Source organism: Rhinopithecus roxellana, chromosome 4, assembly GCF_007565055.1.
Source record: "Rhinopithecus roxellana isolate Shanxi Qingling chromosome 4, ASM756505v1, whole genome shotgun sequence".
Taxonomy (NCBI): domain Eukaryota; kingdom Metazoa; phylum Chordata; class Mammalia; order Primates; family Cercopithecidae; genus Rhinopithecus; species Rhinopithecus roxellana.
The window spans coordinates 59,641,986-59,665,106 of NC_044552.1; the positions used below are offsets into that span (position 1 = coordinate 59,641,986).

A 23,121-nucleotide genomic window follows, 5' to 3' on the forward strand; every position below is an offset into this window, starting at 1 on the left:
CTAGGATTTGACATTTTCGGCGATTGAGAATTACTACATTTTGTAAATGGAAATACCACTACTAAAAACAGAATGTCATAAATAGAATGGTGTCTTTTGCTTCCAAAGTCGAGATAATAGAGTGATGTGAAAATAATAATAAAAACAAAATATTTCGTGCAAAGTTATCTCAGGGTAAATGTTCCAGCCACAAACACCACTAGTGTGTATTCATGGGGCAAATGGGACAAAGGTTAAGGTATTTTTGTGGTTGGCCAAGATGGATTGTTTTTATTGTGAGTTTTGGGATTCCCTTAGAGTCTACTTTCAAGTGCATTCGAGCATGGATACAACAACCAAAGATGTTGTGTCTTGCTGCCACTGCTGCTTCTACTCTTACTACTGCTTTAGGCTGTCTAGTCTGTAGTGCAGTTAAAAGAATATGAAACCTCTTGAACCTCTGAAGAGGACCATGTTCTTTTGAGCCAGAGGTAATCATATAAGCAGACTGACTTGACAAGTCTAAAGACCCTGAATTAGTTATCTATTGGTATATAACAGTGTCACTGCAAACATTGCTGCTTGAAACAGCGCACATTTATTATCGTCTGTGAGTCAAGAACTTGGGCACAAGGTAGGGTCCTCTGCCAGGCTGCAGTCTAGGTGTCTGCAAGAACTAGAGTCTTACCTGAAGGCTTGACTGGGGAAGTAGATTCTTCCAAGCTCACATGGTTGTTGGGAGCATTTAGTTCTTTACAAGCTATTGGATTGTGGGCCTCAGTCTCTTGTTGGCTGTCAATCAGAGGCCACCCTTAGTTTCTTGCCATGTGACCTGCTGCATAGGGTAGCCTACAACATGGCAGCTTCTTCAAAGCCAGCAAAAGAGAGAGTTTCCTAGCTAGATGGATGTTATAATGTTATATAATGTAATGATCCAAGTGACATCTATCACTTTTACCATACTTAACGGATTAGAAGCAAGTTACAGATCCTTCCTACACTTAGGGGGAGGGGATTCCATAAGGGCATAATTCCAGGAGTCAGGATTATGGAGCCATATTCCAGTCTGTTGTGAAGAGGCTTATACAAGTATAACATTTTTATTAGAGCTATCCGTATAGAAGTGCTATGATTTTCTTATTTCTGTTTAAAAAATTATTAACTGTTAAAATGGCATGTTTGTGATAATTAGGAAAAAGAAGCAAGATATATTAGCTCTTATAGCAGATAAGCTGTAGTTAATTGGTAGTTCATGTGAAAGTTTTATTTATATTCCTGCTTTTTCCTACCATTTCTTCTCATGAGTAGGCTGGAGAGAACATGAGCCAAATCCCAACTGCTTGGTATTATCTGAAATGATTGATTACTTCTGCCATCTTTAACTCTTCCCCTTACATTCCAGGTAGCTCCTCTTCTGGATCTTCCTTTTTCCTTTTTCTTTGTTCCTTTCCATTCTCCCCTTTTGGATCATTTTCTGCAGTTTAATGACTTTTATATTCCCCATACATATTTTATATGCTCTGTAATTGTGTGTTGAAAGTATGGTTTAAATGACATAATAATTTTGAATTTGCCTTAGTAACCCTGAGGTTTTTACAGTGGGTTCTGTTGAGACTGCAGGGTTCTTAGGGGTTAGAAGTGAGAAGATAGGCAGATGAGCTGTAAATCAGTTCTGCTCAGAATGTGGACTGCGCTGACTTGTGGAAGATTATTATGGGTCAAAGATAAGATATAAACAGAAGTAGAAGGTACGTGTTTAGAAACTTTTGTAGAGTTGGTGGGGTTTTTTGTACTTTGTTAAGTATTAATAATAACATTATGTTGCACACTGTGCTTTTACAACAGCTCTCATGAACTTTTACAGTATGGTTTGATTCTTCCTGTTAGTGCTTGTGGCATCAAAGCAAACCCTGAGTGACAGGCTGTATTTACTGTAAATACTTTAAAAAATTGTTGCTAACAATATGAGTGTAATTAATGAATTTTAAATGGTCTCAGTTTATTGATATTAACCCAAGTTGATTATTTGTTGCAACTTAATAAATTATTGCCAGATTCTAAATATGGGTATGCTACTTAGAGAGGTCCCCAAGACTCCTGTAGTCTTATTAAGGCATTTCTTTGTTGGATTTGTATCTCCTCTCCATTCTATTTCTTATTCTATCGTTTTGGGGGGATTACTTTATTACATTACATATTTGGGAGATTAGCTACTTTCTCTTTACTCACAAATATGACCTCTATTTGGTCCCATCAATGTTTCTGCTACATATGATTATATCATGTCCTTTTCAAACAGAACCATGCTTAAATAGATGTAGCAATCTTTAGTCCAAGTACAGCTTTTCTCCTTCGTAGTGGAAACTGGAGTTTGGAGGAACAGTTTATCTAAGCAGAAGCCAGTTTTCCACTCTCATGGGCTAAATCTAGGTGTCTTAACAAGAGAATGGTTGGCTTCATTGGGTTCGTGTTAATACAGGGAGGAGGGGAGCCCATTTAAAAGTACAGTCAGTGTCACAAAAATCTTTTTGTTTTTTTCTCCCTAAATATAGACCTTTCTTATTGTAATAGTTTTATATTCTGACTTTTAAAGCATCTTTTTAGTTTTTCTTGCTTGCTTTTCTTGTGAAACTTGCTATTTTCAGGTGTTTTGAATTGTTTTGGAAGTTATAAATGAAATTGTGTACTTCAGAGAAGGTCAAGTTTAGAAGTCATCATGTGTCATGTGCCTATCTCCCTTCTTTATTTTTAAATGGCACACGAGTGTCTGACTCGCACGTGGTATTTCTTGCTTTGTAGGCTGGTGCCAGACTCAGTGTCTTTTGTTTTTAATAGATAAACGTCTGGTGGTTTGTGTTTTGCTGTGAGATGCGTGTGAGTCATACTGATCATGAACTCTGTCCTTCCTCCAACCTCTGATTATTTTTGGACCATTTACCTACACCTCAACATCTTGAAGCTTATATGTTGAAAATCTCAACTGTATATCTGTTTATAAATATTCTGATTAATCACCTGCACTTTTCATTTCCTTATAGACTTCTGTATTTATTTTTTTGGTGAGCAAACTACCAGTCTTGTTGGCTTTGTTTTTATGCTTGTATATTGTTCACAAAATTAGCAAAAGACTTAAGACAATTGGCCATTAATCTTTGTGACTTACTTTCTCCTTGGTCATGGACATGACCAAAAATCTTAATTTCATTAGTACATCTAATTCTGCTAATTATACTCTTCCAGCACGGCGGCTTGTAGTTAAAAACAAACAAAACCAATACTGTGATCAAAAAGACAACTGATACATTTTATATTATGTTATTATTAAAGAGCTTGTTCAGCATTATCAAAATTGTCTTTATTTCCCCAATATGTTATGACAGTTAGTATGTGTAATGGTTAGGAGCATAGATGTTGGAGCCAGACTGTCTGGACTCTAGCACTTAACCAGCTGTATGATGTTTTTGATATTTGGCAAATCACTTTACCTCTCCATTCATGGCTTCATCTCTGTAACATGAGGAATAGTAGTACCTACCACGTGGGGCAGTTTTCAGGATTAGCTAAATAAATGTAAAGTGCTTATAACAGTACCTGGCACTGCCCTATACATGCTGTATATGTTTTTAGCTGTCATTGTTTGTCTTTATGATGGTCTCTATTTGTGTTACAATTTTTTAAACAATAGCAAAGAAACCTTTACTTTGAGATATTAAAAGTATGTATTAAGATTTAAGTTTTTTAGGCTAAAAATTTCTAGTAAAGCTAGTTTCTATAACTCTTAAGAGACGAACAATTGAAGCTAAACACTTCATTATCAAGGGCTATTACAAAGTGATGTTTTAAACATTAAAAAAAGGTTTATGGAGTGGCATGGAAGACTAAGTTATGTGGTTCTGTCTTTTTTAGCATTCTGGTTTCTGTGTTCGTTTAACATTTGCAAAGTTCCAAATTGAAGACATAAAGGTAGGTGATTTGTCAGTGAGGTAGAATAAAGTCCTACATGTCTTATATCAAGAACTGAGGTTTTCATTGAATTACCACTTACATTTTCTTAAGACTGTTGATACACTTCTGTGTTATTGTTTTAAATAGTCTTTTTTTTAATTGGGAACATTTCCTTGAACATTCACTTAGAGTATCAAAAGAAGTTTTTGTTTGTGGTTGGAAAAAATGTCTTTAACCTGCCAACAGAATTTAAAATTGCATAAGAAAATGGGTGTTGATGCTGAGAAATGGTGTGTAGGCAGCAGATCTCTTGTTCTGTCTGAAAACAGTGATGAAATACAAACAACAAATGTGGAATTACTGTTGCTCTATTTTAGTGTGGGAAACACAACTTCAGAGTAGGGAGAACAATTTCTGCTGTTTTAATAAACTTTTATTATATTTAGGCATGGGATTTAGCTGGCAATCATTACAGGGATAACACAAACTAATTTCTATGAATAGTACTACGATGCCTGTTCCATTATTGTTGTTATTATTATTTTGAGACAGAGTCTTGCTCTGTCACCCAGGCTGGTGTCCAGTGGCACAATCTCGGCTCACTGCAACCTCCACCTCCTGGGATCAAGCAATTCCTGTGCCTCAGCCTCCCAGGTAGCTGGGATTACAGGTGTGCACCACCATGAGTGGCTGATTTTTGTATTTTTAGTAGATACAGGGTTTTGCCATGTTGGCCAGGCTGGTCTCCTCACCTCAAGTGATCCACCCACCTTAGCCTCCCAAAGTGCTGGGATTACAGACATGAGCCACTGTGCTTGGCTCTGTTTAATTATATTTATGTTGAAAATTAACAGGTATTTATGACTTGGATTTCCTTGATTATCTTTAGGTAATTGGTGAACTCTTGGAATTGTCAACAGAATTTTATTTTCCTCTTGAAACTTTTATGATACATTAGCATTAACCAGTCTTTTGTTGTTGTTGTTGTTGTAAACTAAACATTACATAAAGTTGGCCTTTTAAACTATTTTTAAGTGGATAGTTAAGTGGCATTAAGTACATTCATGTTGTTGTACAACCATCACCACTGTCCATCTCCAGAACTTTTCCCTCTTCCCAACCTAAAACTCTGTACTCATTAAACAATAACTCCCCATTCTCTGCAGCCCCACCATGAACTTGACTACCCTAGGTGTCTCTATGAACTTGACTACCCTAGGTACCGCATATAAGTAGAATCGTATAGTATTTGTCATTTTGTGACTGGCTGTTTTTACCTTGCATAATGTTCTCAAGATTTACCCATTGTGTAACATGTCACATTTCATTTTTTAAGGCTGAATAAGATTCCATTGTACATATATAGTACAATTTGTTTATGCATACATCTGTTGATTGACAACTGGTTTGCTTCCACATTTTGGCTATCGAGAATAATGTTTGCTGTGATCATTACTATAGAAATATCTGTTTAAGTCTCTGGTTTCAATTCTTTTGTGTATTTCACTAGAAATTAAGGGATTTAACCAGAGATGGCTAGATCATATGGTAATTCACTTTTTATTTTGTTTTAGTAGCTGCCACACTGTTTTCCTCAGCAGCTACACACCATTTTACATTCCCACTGTCTGGAATTTTGTGTTGTTTATATTTTTCTTGAGAATCAGTCTTTAGATTTCATTAAACCTCAAAGTGATCTACTGTCCTAGTATTTAGTTTCTAACAGATTCATTTTGATTCCTATATACTCAATATAATAAGTATTACAGATATTAGTTATATTAGGCCTATTTACTTGCTTCCTCATATGACAAAAACTTTCTTGGGTAGATGAAATGCAAAGCACCACCCTTCATCTTAGTCATATGGGTTAAACAAAATAGGTAACTCCAGAATTAGGTACAACCTTGTCTGCAGGAATCTTGAAAAACTGTATTATTTTTCAAGCTCTCCAAAAGATTGAGTTGACAAAAGAAAAAGTAGCATCAAATGTTTTATTTTATGTCCTTCTGTACTGCAAGTACAGAAGTAGACCAATGTTAATAATTTTGATTTCTCAGATTAATGGAAGAGATGTGGGTCTACAAACTCTTTAGGTACTTTGATAAACTATTCTCACTGTGAATATGATACTGAATTCATTTATGCAAATGATTTTTACAGTACGTTTGCTGTTATTTACTTTTATTATTATTATTTTTTGAGATGGAGTCTCACTCTCTTGCCCAGACTGGAGTGCGGTGGCACAATTCAGCTCACTGTAACCTCTGCCTCCCGGGTTCAGGCTATTCTTGTGCCTCAGCCTCCTGAGTAGCTAGGATTACAGGCATGTGCCAGAACAGCTGGCTAATTTTTGTATTTGTAGTAGAGGTGGGGTTTCATCATGTTGTCCAGGCTGGTCTTGAACTCTCGGCCTCAAGTGATCCACCTGCCTCGCCCTCCCAAAGTGCTGGGATTACAGGTGTAAGCCACCATGCCTGGCCTGTATTTACTTTAACATGGGTTATTTTCTACCAGTTACATGATCATCGCTGAACCTTTTATGAACCTAAACTTTAGAATAACTATCAAAACAGAATAAATGATAGTAGACATATGACTCTTTTCCCTTTCTTCAAACCAATAAATTAACTAAATTAAAAACAGAAATGCAACGATATGTTTTGCCCTATATCTTTATAGCACTTTACAGTGATTGTATGAAGTCGAGAACAGTAATATGAGATACCATTCAAGATGATTGACTGTACTCTGTTTCCTCAGGTAAAGAATTTGTATGATATGTTTCAGAAAGATATTTTTTAATAAATAAATTTTAGAATTACATATTTTGGGACCAAATTTAAAAATATAGTACAAGCTAGTGGTAAGTTACATCTAACATCTAAAGTAATAAGACCACAGTAAATAATCTCCCCCAATAGCATGGGTGATGTCCTACCACTGCATCCTCCTGGTCCTCCTTCCCTTTTCTTTACCCCTTCTCCTCTCCGCTGTGTCCCTGTACCTCTCCTTTCCTGCCCCCACCCTGTCCCTCCTTCTCTCTTCTCCTATTAAGAATTACTGCTGTTCACAGGACTGGGGCATATCTCAGTGTTGTCTTTGTCCAAGAGAAATAGTTGAGAACTATTGGTGTGGAATTATCAAACCGCATTTCAGAAAATGTGGGTTTTGCTTCTTCAAACTAATTAGCTGAATCACTTGGTCTTCATTTCTTACATGCAAAATGAAAAGGTTGAACTAGACAAATGTATGTTTTTAGATTTTTTTTTTCCAACTTTGATTTTTTTTTCTTATCATTCTTGAGTCTTAGCAAAACCCAGAATTTGGAAACCTAACAGATTCTCTGCATAATCAGTTTTATATAATCTCCATATTATGTCCACCCTGTAATATTAGGTTAGTGTACAAGTAATTGTGGTTTCAGACCATGAATTTTAAATCATTATAACTAGGCTCAAACATACCTTTATTAATCAAAATAGGAACCATTACAATCAATACATTTTTGCCAACGAAAAGTAAGTGTGTTTATTCCTGTAGTGTACAAATCTGTGCTTCAGGATTTGATGAACTCTTAGAAAACATTTTCTGCATCCTGCTGGTGGTGGAAGCAATTTCACTGCAAACAGTTGTCAAGATACTTAAAGAAATGGCAGTTGGGGCCGGGCGCGGTGGCTCAAGCCTATAATCCCAGCACTTTGGGAGGCTGAGACGGGCGGATCACGAGGTCAGGAGATCGAGACCATCCTGGCTAACACAGTGAAACCCCGTCTCTACTAAAAAATACAAAAAACTAGCCGGGCGAGGTGGCGGGCGCCTGTAGTCCCAGCTACACCGGAGGCTGAGGCAGGAGAATGGCGTAAACCTGGGAGGCGGAGCTTGCAGTGAGCTGAGATCCGGCCACTGCACTCCAGCCTGGGCGACAGAGCCAGACTCCGTCTCAAAAAAAAAAAGAAAAAAAGAAATGGCAGTTGGTTGGCAAGAGGTCAGGTGAATGTGGAGGAGGAGGCTCAACTTCACAGCCCAATTCATTCAACTTTTGAAGCATTGGTTGTGCGATGCACAGTTGAGTATTGTCATTGAGAAGAATTGGGCCGTTTCTGCTGACCAGTGCCAGCTGCAGGCCTTGCAGTTTTCAGTGCACCTCATTGATTTGCTGAGCAGACTTCTCAGATGTAGTGGTTTCATCAGGATTCAGAAAGCTGTAGTGGATCACACCAGCAGCAAATCACCAGACAGTGACCATGACTTTTTTTTGGTGCAAGTTTGGCTTTGGGAAGTGCTTTGCAGGTTCTCCTCAGTCCAAACACTGAGCTGCTCATCATCAGTTGTTGTATACAATTCACCTTTTATCGCACATCACAATCTGATCAAGAAATGGTTTGTTGTTGTTGCATAGAATAAGAGAAGATGACATTTCAAACGATTTTTTTGATTTCTGGTCAGCTCATGAGGCACCCACTTATCAAACTTTTTCACCTTTCCAGTTTGCTTCAAATGCTGAACAATCAGAGAATGGTCGACATTGAGTTCTTTGGCATCTTCTCATATAGTTGTAAAAGGATGAACTTCAATGATTGCTCTCAATCTGTCATTGTCAACTTCTGATCGCCGGCCACTACACTCCTCATCTTCAAGGCTCTCCTCTTCTTTGCAAAACTTATTGAACCACCACTGCACTGTCTGTTTCATTAGCAGTTCTTGGGCCAAATGTGTTGTTGATGTTCTGAGTTGTCCCTGCTGCTTTAAGACCCATTTTGAACTCAAATAAGAAGATTGCTCAAATTTACTTTATGTCTAACATCGTTTCCATAGTCTAAGATAAACATAAAACAAACAGCAAGTAATAAATCATTAGCAAAAAAATAAAGTGAGAAATGCCCGTTAAAATGATTTATAACATGACCACATTTATGTCAGAATGTATTCCAATATCAAATGGCAGATTCCAACAATGCAAAAATTGCAATTACTTTTGCACTTTTCTAATTTGAAGGCAGGGACTATCTATGTATCTTGTAAATCTCAAATGATCCGATGAAAAGCATTTCACAAAGTTGACACCTAGAAAGATTGCAAATAAAAAGCAATTTGTTAGCCTGGATAACATAGTGAGACCCTGCCTCTACTAAAAAAAATAAATGGGAAAATAAATTAGCCAGGTGTGGTGGTGCAAGCCTGTATTCACAGATACTTGGGAGACTGAGGCAGGAGGTTAGCTTGAGTCCAAGAGTTGGAGGGTGCATTGAGCTGTGATCACACCACTGTGTTCCAGCCTGGGTGACAGAGACCCTGTCTCTAAAAAAAGGAAATTGTTCAGACTAAGGAGGATAGAAAATTATTTTGGCAAACACCATTTATTTGGTTCTTTGAAGTTCTTACTGCTTTTAATAGGTACAGTTGTTATTTAGATGTATAAATTTCAATGGCATATCATGAATAACTTAATGATAATGACATATAATGGCATAAGTTGAAGTTAAGAAGTGTACCTGAATCCAGTGGCTTTACCACATTTTCCTGTGGTTTTTCTTGGTTATATCTCCTCTGACTTTTCGTCTGAGGATTAAATGGTCCTAAGTGCAATTTCGTCTCAATCTCTAAAAGAAAAGGTCACTATTTTAAAAGCAAAGCAGTATTTTCCCCAGAATGCCCAGTATATTTCATTGATATGAATTTTATCTCAGGCACATTCCTGAATGAATCCCACTTTCCATGAGAATACTACATTCTGATTGGCTTAGGTCTGAGTTCCTGATGTATTTATTGGAATACATTTATTGAAGCATTTATTGGAACATGAAAAGGTATTTCCCTTTGATTAGCCATGCTCTATTCTAGAACTGGTTCTAGCATTAGTTTTGCATGAGCTTTACTAACTGCATGAGAAAAGAGTTGATTCCTGAACAAAATCAGTATTCTTTTGGAAAGGGAGTAGGGATAAGTCCTGGGTAGCAACATGTACTATAGTTCACACCTTTTACTCCCTAACATTCATATACATCCTTCTTCCTATATGTGTTCTTACCTAAAACTTGCTCTTAAACAAAACATCCTCAGCACTTCCCTGAAGAGGGATACTCAAAGTCTCATTCAATTCCAAGACCAGGATCTTAGTTGATACATAGACTATGTATCTGGGTGGTATCTACTCCTCACTGTGGGATCTAGTGTAGCTCTTTATGGTCTTGCACCCTGTAACTTAAAAGTAACTCACCTATGTCTATTCATAATACTGGAGGAAGAACAGGATGATTGCAATGAAAAGTCTCATCTTAAAAGGAAAATAATAGAAAACAACACATATTGGTCATCCTTTCATAATCCAGGAATGCTGAACACTCCCTGTACTTGGTAGGAAGTTAATTTCTTAGCATATTTGATAGCAAGTGATTTTTAGCTCTAAGAATCTCTCCCCTTTCCTTGTGTTTTAATACCACCTCTGGGGCTGCTTTTGGGAAGGACCATTCATTTCCAGCAGCTCTCTCTCTCTCAGTTAATGCAAGGCTGGGTAGGAGAAGTCTCAGGTTGCCTTGGAACAGTGGTTCTCAGCATGGTCAGGGGACCAGAAGCAATAGCATCATTTGAATGGCAAATTTTTGGGTGTCACCACAGACTTTCTGAATGAGAACAGGAAATCCAGTGATCTTTGCTTTGATAAGAACTCCCAGAGCATCTGATGCATTCTCTTAAGAATCATTGACATAGACCTTCAGCAGGTTTTTGTGGTTTCTTTGGAAAATCAGCTCCCTTAAGTGGACTAAGTGGAATATTAGTCTGTTTGTTATGCTCAGTTCCATCTACAGTAACAATAGCCAGAGACCTTGCCTGGTGATCCTTTCTGCACTTGAGAATTTCTCTATTATAGCGGGAAGCCTCTACCTAAACTCCAGGACCTTAATTGAAAGGCCAGTACCCTGTTTTGGCCTCAGCTTGTCCCTTGCCTTTAGGCTACATCTCAGCTGCGTTTTCACAATGAACTGTTTTGTCTTTGTTAGGCAAGAGGATGCTTGGCTGTGCTTGGGAAAGGACAACTGTGGGGGTGGGAGTTAGATGTCCTCTGGGTTCCAATCTCATCTCCTATGGAATTTCTAACATACCAGCTTCTGTTTTCACGAACCTAAGTTTGGCTTCTGGGATTTGACCTTTTGTTTGGTTGGTTTATTTTTGTTTTAACCCTATTGGAGTCCACACTACCAGACTTTTAGCATCTGGGGGTTATAAAGGCAAAGAGGGCCTCTCGTGTCAACGATGTATTTTCTTCCTTCTCTTCTTTCAGACTAAGCTTATCTTTAGACTAGAAGAAATAGGCAACACATTTCATCATTGTTAATTTTTCTACTATTTAAGGTTCTTTTAGTTGAAGCAACTATAATATAATGTTTAGAGTAGTCATGGAATTTAAGGCATTAGCTTATTGTTTGAGAGTTCTGATGCTACCTTCTCCCACATCAGAGTTAGAAATTGGCATTATGGATGAGGACAGGAAGCAAAATAGAAAAGGCAAGTCCATTCTCTCTTGTCTAGGCTGTCTCCTTCTGTCATCCCATACTGCCATAACTTCACAGGAAACAGCTAGCAAAGCACAAATCCGTGGAGTAGTGCTATGCAATGTGCTTTTGACACACTGTGTAGTGTGGATGAAAAAAGCCAGACAAAAAGAGTACATACTCTATGATTCCATTTATATAAAATTATTGAAAACCAATTTATCCTGCATACTAATTTATAGTGAAAGAAAGAACAATTTCCTGGGCACTTGGATAGAGGGTTTGGAGGGAGAGGTGACAACGAGACACAAGGAGACCTTGAGGGACAATGGCTATGTTAATTATCATGATTGTGGCGATGTTTCACAGATGTATTCATATGTCAACACTTACCAAATTGTACTTTTTAAATATGTACAGTTTATTTTGTGTCAGTTTTACTTCAATAAACCTGAGTATTAAAATAATTATTTATTAAAGTAATACATATTAAGCAATAAACAGGTACCTCCTTCTCCACAAAGGAGCCTTTTGAGTCTTCTTAGAAGTAGGAAGAGGTAGGTGCAGACATGAAATCTGGCGGTTAATTAGCCTGCGTACTGGAATTCCTTTGCTTTGTCTTGTCTTGTCTTGTCTTGTCTTGTCTTCTCTTGTCTTGTCTTGTCTCTTTTCTTTTTTTTTGAGGTAGAGTTTAATTCTTGTCACCCAGGCTGGAGTGCAGTGGCATGATCTCAGTTCTCTGCAACCTCTGCCTCCTGAATTTAAGTGATTCTCCTGCCTCACCTTCTCCAGTAGCTGGGATTACAGGCATGCACCACCAGGCCCAGCAAATTTTTTTGTATTTTTAGTAGAGCCAGGGTTTTGCTGTGTTGGCCCAGCTGATCTTAAACTACTGACCTCAAGTGATCCGCCTGCCTCAGTCTCCCAAAGTCCTGGGATTATTGGCATGAGTCACTGCGCCTGGCCTGGAATCCCTTTTCAACTTCAGTTTTCTTATCTGAAAAATGGAGCTTCTACTACTGGCACCAAGAATCTGCTGGTTGTGCTTATCAAAATGAGATGTGTATGAGGGAGCCCTGCTTTGTGTACTTTACATGAGCAACTACCCTTTCTCTTCTCCTTCCTTCTCCTGGCTGTTGTAAAAGGTACCCATGGGTTTCTGCTCCCTCAGGCCTCCTTTTTACTCCCTCCTATGTAGATGAAAAAGGACAGCAAGAGTGTACCTCCTCTGAATAGCCCACACCTGCACTTTTGATAGTGAATTGGTAGAGTAACTGTTTCATTCACTTTGACATGACCTTAAGCTTTAGCAGTGGGAAAAGAAGAGCATCGAAGTAAATCAAACTGATGATTATGTTACAAAGGCTATCTGATTTGCTGAGTTCCAGTCATCGGATTACCAAAAATATAATGTTTGCATATTATGCAAACATTTTCTTTTTTAAAAAAGCAGCACCATCACTAAGCTAGTTATATTTAAAAATTCAGTGTAAGTTGCAGTTATTCTGTAGCAAATTCAGTGGCATTACAGTTGAAAAGAATAGAATCTGGGAAGCCAGGGCTTTCTTATGATTCACTTTCGTCTCTGTCGTAGGTTGGCTTTATAGGGTTATACTCCATGAATATCACCACCTCTTGGGATGGAAGTTCTCAGCTGGCATATTGCTTGCTCATCTCTGAAATACTGTTCTTTAGTGTTCATGTTTACATTCTTAAATTGACCTATTTCTTCCATTGAGATGCATTTTTTCCCTTTTCCATCCGACTGTTTCTGAAAACAGCACAGTTCTTTATAAAGGAATATACATTCCTTTAAATACATGTTGTATTTAATGGAGATAGTTTTTATCACTCCCTTCTCCTGTTCCAGTAAAGAAAGAAAAGATCTCTCACTGAATTGTAGGGATTCTAACCATCAGTCAAGGAAAAGAGGTGTAATGTGTATGTAGGAGAAGAGACACTAAACCGCTGTGCAGCTGAGGTCCGAGGGGGAAAGCTTTCTTCTCACCAGTATTTGGGTGGTCACCTTGATAGCCAGTGGACTGTGTGCTGAGGGCCTGCCAGTTCCCTCTTTCTCTGTCTCTGGTAAATGCTACTTTGTCCTGGCCCTGCGTTAGATAGTAATCTCCAAGTCAAAGATGGGCAGTTGAATTTTACTGAAATTATTACAATGTTAATTAAAATTGTTAACTCTCAAATTTGAAGGATTTGTTGAAGTTAAAATGGTGAGTAATTACATAAATGCTTAGGTACTACTTTTTCATTTCACTTTAAAACACCTCATCTCTCTTTCTTATGTAATTACTCACACCATTATTTGACCCAAACAATTTAAGTTTTTTCCCACACAGGTTAGAAATTTAAGTTTTATCTGAATTTAGCTTTCTAGTTTCAATGCCCTTGAAATATAAGATTTTCTTTTCTTTTCACAGGATGTTTTGACCCACGTTAGAACAATACCTTTTATCCCAGGCGCCAAAATATGGTACCTGTTACATGTTATAGAATTAGCCTTAACCACTGTTTCCTGTGAGATTTCACCTCAGGAGACGTCAGCCTCCACAACCACTGAGAGAACAAAAACAATAGCTTTGCTCACTAATACTCCTTTGCTTTTAGAGTATATTTTATGGTTCATTATTCAGGTTTTTTGGTTGGTATATTTAGCCTGTGGCTTAGTCACATCTTCAGATTAACCCTTAGGTAAGTCTTTGCTAGGGATCACTTTCCCATATGTTGACCTTTAGAATATTTGAAAGTACAGATTTAGTTTTGCTTAGTTTAACAGCAGACGAGTGTTAACTATTAATCCGTAGAAATGAATAGTTCTAATACGAGCATAAATTTGGCTTCACTTCAGCATATAATAATAATACTTTTTATAAATGTATATATGCCTTGTTTCCATACCTGCAAATTCTAATTCAGTAAATCTGATAAGGGGGCCAGGTATGTGTACCTAAAAAGAAAAAAAAAAAAAAAGACAACCTACAACCCAAAAACCAAACAAACCAGACAGAGAGAACAGTTAGGGGTGGAGCTGGGAAGAAATTGTGTGTGTGTGTTTGTGTGTGTGTGTGTGTGTGTGTGTGTATACTTGTATGTGTATGATTTATATATATGTCTACATCTACTTGATTATATTACATAATTTTAAAAGAGTATTTGTTACTGCTTTTTAAACTTTATGGTACATTAGGAATATGTCTTACATGGCAGAATCATATTCTTAAAGGATAAATTATATGTCTATTTATATGTATAATTTATACATATATTATATAAATAAAATCTCCTCCTATGGTAGGAATGTGTAGTTGTGTTCATAGTTCCTGTTTCGTTTTCAGCTTGGACATTGGTAAGTTAGCTCAAATCTGTAGCACAGTGTCACTTTGTATGAGCCTCAGCTTGGATGGCCAGCCAGGTGTCTACATCACAAACATTATTTGGCAATTACAGCTGTCTCCACTGCTGTCTTTGGAAGGTATAGATAATATCTTAGCCTTAATTTTTGTCTGCTGTCATTGCTTTATAAAACTAAAAATAATGAAGGTGGAACAAAAGAAAATTTTTGTCAACTTTATGATTGACAGAATTTCATTATCTTTCACCATGCTATTTTAGTAAACACATTTAGAAAATAGTTGTTGCTATTAAGGGTGCGGGAGGGACTTTGTCTCCCAGGGAGTAAGCCACTAGCTACAAATAGAACACATTGAAAATCCAACTGGAGAGGCCATGCACGGTGGCTCACGCCTATAATCTCAGCACTTTGGGAGGCTGAGGTAGGCGGATCATGAGGTCAGGAGATTGAGATCATCCTGGCTAACACAGTGAAACCCTCCATCTCTACTAAAAATACAAAAAAATTAGCCAGGTGTGGTGGCAGGCGCCTGTAGTCCCAGCTACTCAGGAGGCTGAGGCTGGAGAATGGTGTGAACCTGGGAGGCGGAGCTTGCAGTCAGCCCAGATCACGCCACTGCACTCCAGCCTGGGCGACAGAGCAAGACTCTACCCCCCCCCCCCCAAAAAAAAAGAAAATCCAACTGGAATGATCACTGCTACTTATTAATTATGTTTATTCTACATATTGTATGTCAGTTGACATATTAGCTGATTCAAACCAATATCCAGTAAAAAGAGGCCATTTTCTTGCTTTTTTCCCCCTGTATATCTTTAATTCTAAAGATCATTATAGACATGTAAGGAAAACTTACGAAGATGTTAAAGAATCATCTACAGCAACAGTTTCTGTAGAACTTGATGGATTTTTTTGCTGGCCTGTTATAAAATGAATATAAGGAAAATATAATGTGTTTTTTTATGAAGCTACATTTGTGAGACTTCATTATGACATTCCTCCTGTTTTATTGTTTACAATATGCTATTTTTTTGTAAAATAGTAATGATAGTACAAGATAGTTTAACTTTTTTTGGTCCTCTCTTGGCAAAATAACAAATTGGTAGTCTATTTGATGTCCAGTTATGTGTGTGTGCATTTTAAGTGTGTTGCTCTGTGACATCCCAGCATCAGAAACTACTGATAGAAATTGGAAAAATGGTTAATATTGAAAATGGATGGTCTTTAATAGACTCTCAGGCCCTTTATTTCTCTTTTTGCATAGTCTGCTTGGAATGGTGTACAGATTGTAGTGTGTTTATACCCTGTGTAGGGTCCCTGGTCTTACAGCTCTCGTCTCCAAGCTTTACTTTCATGTTCCCAGCTTCCTGACCTCTAAGACAAGATTGTTGATCCTTTGTCTGGCAAGATCTGCATTACTGCTGTGTACCTTCTCCATTCCTGACTTCCATTTCCCTGCTTCATTGTATTTTACTGGATACCTTTCTGCTTAGTACTCCTCCTAGCTGTGTAGCCATGTATTGGCCTGTCAACTGGTCTGTCCATTATGAAATCACCAAGAGATCTATGTATTTATTGTTATTCGAATAGTGTACAAGTCACTGTGTTAAATGCTGTAGCAGATAGTAAATAAGGAAGATAATACATGTTCCTTAAGAATATTGAGATAAGCATACAACTAATCATGTATCCTTACACAGAATAAGTCAGTGTTTCTTAAGAGAAGTACAGAGTACAATTAGTGATAAAGGAACTTCAGATGCGATTGGAAGGATCTTTGACTTGGCTGTCTGTATAACTTTGAGCAAGTTTCTTAATCTTTTTGAGCCTCGGTTTCCTCTACGGAAGAATAATAATGCTTATATCAAGATTGCTGTGAGGGTAAACGAAACAATTAATATAAAATGCATAACTGAGTTTCTGGCAAGGATTTGGCAGCTATCTTTTACTATCATTGGCCACTTCTCCCCCCCAAACTATTTTAAAGGTTGTGATGATTTTTACAGGGATTGAGAGGTGATAAGTATAATTCTTTCAAGTAAAGTGAATGACGAACAAATGTACAGAGTTAAAATATGCTGGAACAACATTTTGGAGCAAAGTATGTAGCTGATGGGAATAGAGTAAGAGAAAATACAGCTGCAATTATGTTTCAATTTAGTACACATATTGTAATGCAAAGGAAACTAACTCCGAAAGTTCACAATTGAAGACACAGGAGAGAAGATTGAGTCAGTCACCCAAGTGGAGGGATTCATTTTAGGCAAGAGGAATTTTGGGCACAGGAAGCTTAAAGAATGTTTTGGAAGTATATTCAGCTAATTTTTCAAGTATGTCATTTTTCCATTGTTTGTTGAGAATTTTGATCTTGACAAACAGGTATCATATTATTTGAAGATCTTATCAGATTCTGTTGGTATGAGTATCTCCTGTATTTGAAACATCAAAAATTAATTTTCCTGGAAAAACGGTTAAACCAAGATGAGGGCTCACAATAGGCTATATTTAACAATCAAGTCTGGCACAGCCTACATCGTGTGAACTTTTGGTTTCTTGGGTTTTTGTTTTTTCTTCGCTTGATGGTGTTTCAGTTTGGAAGAATGTGGCTAGACCACAGTGTGACTTTTCCAAGATTTAGTTCTTATTGAGGCCTTATTATTTTGTAACATTTGTTTTTTGTTTTTGTAGAGACAAGGTCTCACTATGTTGCTCAGGCTGGTCTTGAATTCCTGAGCTCAAGCAGCCCTCCTGCCTCAGCCTCCCAAAGTGCTCGGATTACAGGCATGAGCCACCACGCCTGGCCATTTTGTAACATTTGAAGCTTTGAGAAAGATCATACTCTATCAGTTTATGAAAAACAAATAATGATTAAATCATGCGAGTGGAATGGAAAGTGGAGGTTGTAAGTGTTAGTGCTCCAGTCCAAAAGGTTTTTGCATATTCAGGTTATCTTTGACCTGAGACAGAGCAAACTAGAAGACTGTGTCACATTAGTCACCTTTTTCCCCCCATTAAAAAAAGATACCAGTACGAGTGACTTTTTAAGAGTATAACTCTGATTTTTAAATTATTTCAGAATTTGTAATATCTAAAGATGCTCTTTACAAAAAAAAGAATAGGTATGTTCAAACTTTTAGTTTTCACTTGCTTTATGTGGTTTGGATATTAAGTTGACCGTTATGTGTTTAAACCCTTTGAAGTATTTTAATTTGAGAAAACTCATTGTTATTTCATTTGTTCAGTTTATGTAATTTAAAAACATGCTCCACAGATGTTTCTTAAGACTTCAGGGTTGAACTGGGTAGAGTGGCTCACGCCTGTCATCCCAACCCTTTGGGAGGCTGAGACAGGAGGATAACTTGAGCCCGGGACCAGCCTGGGTAACATAGTGACACCCTGTCTTTACAAAAAATCCTTTTTTAAAAAATAAAAATAATAAAAAAGCTCTCTTGGGTTATACTGCCAAATTAAATACTTAAGCTCTCTCTGCTTTGGAGGGTTTTAGTCATTCTTGGTCTCTGGCCATGTAACAACCTGTGCAAAGATTAGTAGGTATTGTGTGCTAGCTTTATCCTTCCATCAGGACAGTCTAGGCCTATTTGGATTTTGCATCTTCCTTGTAGTTCAACAGCCATCTCATTTGGGTTTTGGCTTTCTGCAGTCAACCTTCAAAGATCTTTTGTTTTCTGACAGTTGAAGAAACTGGCTCAGTATTCTTTCTCCTAGACAATTATTTAATTGTTTACAGATAACTGAAACTATCTTCTAAAGGTTTCTATTGTGAATTTCTTTATTTTATGGGAAGCTTCTTATGTTGAAATCATTGGTCAACATAATTCTTGGTGATTAGAAAAACTGTTTTTCAACCAAATAGCATCAAAATGCTTATTCTTTCTTTTCTGATTTTACAGTGCATGTTTTTTTTCTGTGTATTATAACAAATCTGTTCTTTTTAAAGCTTTTAAAAGACAATAGCAAATTTAATGCTTGCATTGGTACTGTTATAGCAAGTTTAAAGAAGTGTACTCTTGTACCCTATAAATATATACACCTACTATGTACCCACAAAAATTAAAAATAAACATACAAGCAGCCAAAACATGTGCTCTTAAGAAATTTTTACTTTCTTGAGATAATATAGGGTATTATTTTGATAACTGTGAATAAGGATGAACCCATCTTATACAATAAAGAGTTTGGAACTTCAAAACTATCACTGGCTGGGTGTGGTGGCTCACGCCTGGAATCCCAGCACTTTGGGAGGCCAAGGCGGGTGGATCACCTGAGGCCAGGAGTTCAAGACCAGCCTGACGAACGTGGAGAAACCCTGTCTCTACTAAAAATACAAAATTAGCCAGGTGTGGTGGTGGGTACCTATAGTCACAGCTACTAGGGAGCCTGAGGCAGGAGAATAGCTTGAACCCAGGAGGCAGAGGTTGCGGTGAGCTGAGATCACGACATTGCGCTTCAGCCTGGGCAACAGGAATGAAACTCCGTCTCAAAAACAAATAAAAAAAAAAACCAAAAAATTATCATGTCAGCAACTATAATTAACCTCAAGGCAACAGTTTAACACAGAGCTTTTTGAATTCTGCATGTAATATTCTTACTTGCTTAAGTATTATAAATGTTTCAGAATATCACTTTGTTTTATTTAAATTTTTTGGTACAGTTTCGTTAGTGTTTTTCCACGGGGAATACATTTCCATCTTTATTAAGCGAGACAGTAGGAAAATGTGATTTGGTTTCCACAGTTGACTTTTAAGCTAACCTGTCAGCAACACATCTGTTCCATAAAGTTAAATACACCTGGGATATGATAATGCATAATTATTTCCTCACAGAATTGTTTAATAAGAGTCACATTAAACTACCAGTGACCAACACTTACTGATCGCTTGCTAGATACAGACACCATTCTGAGTATTTTACATGTATCAATTCATTTATGTTATAAATTTTAAAATAAGTTTCTTTTCTCTTTCTCTTCCTGTTTTTCTTCCCTGCCCTTTCACCCTGCTTCACTGTTCCTTAAGACAGTTACTTTTCAGAAACAGCCAAAGTCAGAAATATTAGCACAGGTTGACTATCCCTTATCTGAAATGCTTGGAACCAGAAGCGTTTTGAATTTTTTTTTTTTTTTCCAGATTTTGGAATATTTGCAGATAGATAGATAGATAGATATCCTGGGGATGAGACCCAAGTCCAAACACAAAATTCATTTATGTTTCATGTACACCTTATACACATAGCCAGAAGGGAATTTACATAATATTTTAAAAATAATTTTGTGCATGAAGCAAAGTTTTGACTGTATTTTGATTGCAACCCATCACATGATGTCAGGTGTGGAATTTTCTTCTTGTAGTGTCATGTGGTTGCTCAAAAAGTTTCAGATTTGGGAGGATTTCAGATTTTCACATTAAGAATGCTCGACCAATAGCTTCCATTAAGATTGTTCACTTAATTTATGGAGCTTTCCATTGGTAATAGGACAAATAAGGGAAAGGGATCACAATAAATGAGGTAGTATTAGAAGGAGAGATGACATGTTCCCTGGAAGGATGCTGATTTAACTTAGGTGAATGCCAATCATACGTGGGAATCACAGTTTCATGACAGGGCCTGCTGCATTGACTGGGCCATGAAGACAGTCGAGGAAAAAGCAGAGAACCCTGGTCTTCCAGTGTACCAGTAAACAGCTTTGAGAACCTGAGCTATGGAATTTAAAATGATGTGGCAAGGCCGACGAAGTGACACATTTTCACACAGTACCAGCAGGAGGATGAAAACCAGAACTTGTAAACAAGGGTGAAAGTGACAGGTTTAGGACAGTGGATGGGCAAGAGGCCTAACCTTAGATTTCCAAAGAATAAAGGAGAGAAACACATATTTTAATTAAATAGCTTCATATTTAGCTTCAGGAAGATAAGTACTGGCCATATATTTGAATGTGTATGCTATATTAGTTTATATCTCATGTCAGATGATTTGCAGGTCTTTTTATGTGCATGTTTGTGCAGCTGAGGAGATGTTTGGCGCTCAGTTCTTGTGGGAGAGAGCAGCTTGGTATGGAAACATCTTGGAGTTTGAAATCTCACTGGCCTGAATTTGAATCCCAGCTGTTACATCGCCTTGAGCAAGCTACTTATCTGATTTTTTGAGGTGGATTCTTGTCTCTAAGATGGAGATAGGGAAACCCAACTCTGAAAGGGTTAAATGAGAAAAGGCATATAAAACATCAGTAATAGGCTCGCTGGCTCACGCCTGTAATCCCAGCACTTTGGGAGGCCAAGACGGGAGGGTCACTTGAACCCAGGAGTTCGAGACCAACCTGGGCAACATAGCAAGACCCTGTTTCTATTAACAAAACAAAACAACAGAAAAAGGAAAAAAAGAAAAGAAAATATCGGTAACAGTGTCTGATGCTCAGTAAGGGCTAAACAAAATTGAGTTACTCTCCCGAGGAAACGACAATAGAATGGTTTTCTCCTTCCCCTTGTTATAGAAAGGGCAGAAAATGTAAAGAGAAGACATATAACAACTGGGAGACTAGAACCTCTATTTGTAAGAGAGGCCACAATTTGCATTTATTTTAAAAATGTAAATTGCTTAGGAGGAAAAGAGCGTTAGCAGTTCAAGATTATGTGGTCAGTTAAATAGTAAAACACGTTTTAAAATGTATGTTACTTTACATAAGAATCCCATGTGAAAATTCTCAGAAATTAAGCATTGCATATTTGACTGCTGAGTACAGTGATTCATATGTATCTTAAAGTCATATATTAATAAAATTACAGATGGGTCAAATTCAATTGTTAAAAGTACGATTTTTCTCAATATGAAATTTTAAAGCACTTGTGTACTGATGGTCTTTTTAAAGCCTTGCTACTCATTATAGCAATCGAATCACTGAAGAGATGTTCCTTTCTCTCTGGTCCAGCGTTATTGAGCCTTATCTTTTTGATATAGAACTATTTTTTATTTTGTAACTGTGTCTTTTATTTTGTAATAATTTTGTTTATGGTATGTTTTAATCTTATAACAGTAGAACCAATATTTTAGTTTTAAAAAAGACAATTCTATATCATGTCTAAATACTATTGGGAAATATGCCAATTTTTTAATTTTTTAAAGCTAATATTGCCATTCTACTTTTTTTACTTTCATTAATGTAGTCTCAGAGAATTATTCATTGAACATGCTTTAATATTTTTTCCTGATTTCAAGGAGTGAAAAAAGATTATCTAAAAATTTCTAAGAGTGTGTTTTCTTATGAGAATGCTGTATTATCTACTTATTTATTCTTATATCATTAGTTAAAAGTTAAATGAGTATGTGTCCTTTCTGAATAATATATTATGTATAGGGGATACCGGAACTTTGTAGTTATGTTGGCCAAAGTAATGTCAGTAGTTTATGAAAAGTAATATAGGTCTTGAATTTCTTTTGATTAGTCATTGTAAGCATTTTAAAACTTTCTTCCTCATAGATATGTGCACTTCTAGATAATATGTGATTTGTACAGCCATTCTTGAGCAGTTGAAATTTTTTTCAACTACTCACAAAAATTACAAATTTTTGTGCCTGGTAGAGATAAAATAACTCTGAGACATGGTAGATACTTGGTTTTTGAATCTCTTGTATAAACTATGCAAATGTTTCTGAAAGAGCACTTTTGTGTATGTTTTGAGGTGCCCCCATGTTAAGTATACACTATCATCTTTAGAAATTTGAGTCTTATTTATTGTTATCATTTGAACAGGTGTCTCAATGCTTGTACCTACTGCAAAACTAAACACGCCAGAGGAAATTTGGCCAGTTATCCAATTGATGAACTAGTAGATAGAGCCAAACAATCTTTTCAAGGTAAGAGTTTCTAGAATTACATGTGAAATTAGTCTTCTTAATAAATTATGTTAGTCTTGTAAGTAATACTTCAGTTTAGAGACTGACTTCGTTAGTTTTATGAAGAGTTTTACAAATATATCAGCTTAACTAATAAAAGATGTGACCAGATTTAATCACTTAGTTTATTTTTACATTAATTACTCTTCTTTTACTGCGCTTCCGTTTTCTTATCACTCTAAGGTAAACGACGTATTTTGAACTTTATCACCTACCTCTAGACTCCATGGAAAAGACAAAATTAAGATAAAATGAAATCCATGAGCCTCTGATGTCTGTTAAGATTTTTGTGGACAAGTGAAATACTCAGATTTTTCATCTATTTCTTTGACTTTTTTGGACCATTTAGAAAATGGAGCTAATTAGGGTTTGTAGACTTCTTTGAAGAAGGTAGGTTTTCATATCAGCCAATAAAGGAGGCTACTATTTTAACAG

The 23,121-nt window shown here is 36.9% G+C and overlaps 1 protein-coding gene across 2 annotated transcripts in view; it reads left to right on the top strand.

Moving 5' to 3' along the window:
• The window catches only part of CDKAL1 (CDK5 regulatory subunit associated protein 1 like 1), a 718,226-nt gene that overhangs the window by 306,672 nt on the left and 388,433 nt on the right, over window positions 1-23,121 (top strand). For both annotated transcript variants that reach the window (XM_010354099.2, XM_030929089.1), the window contains one exon: window positions 22,544-22,647. In XM_010354099.2, the coding sequence (XP_010352401.1) occupies window positions 22,544-22,647 (104 nt within the window). The remainder of the gene's footprint in view (window positions 1-22,543; window positions 22,648-23,121) is intronic.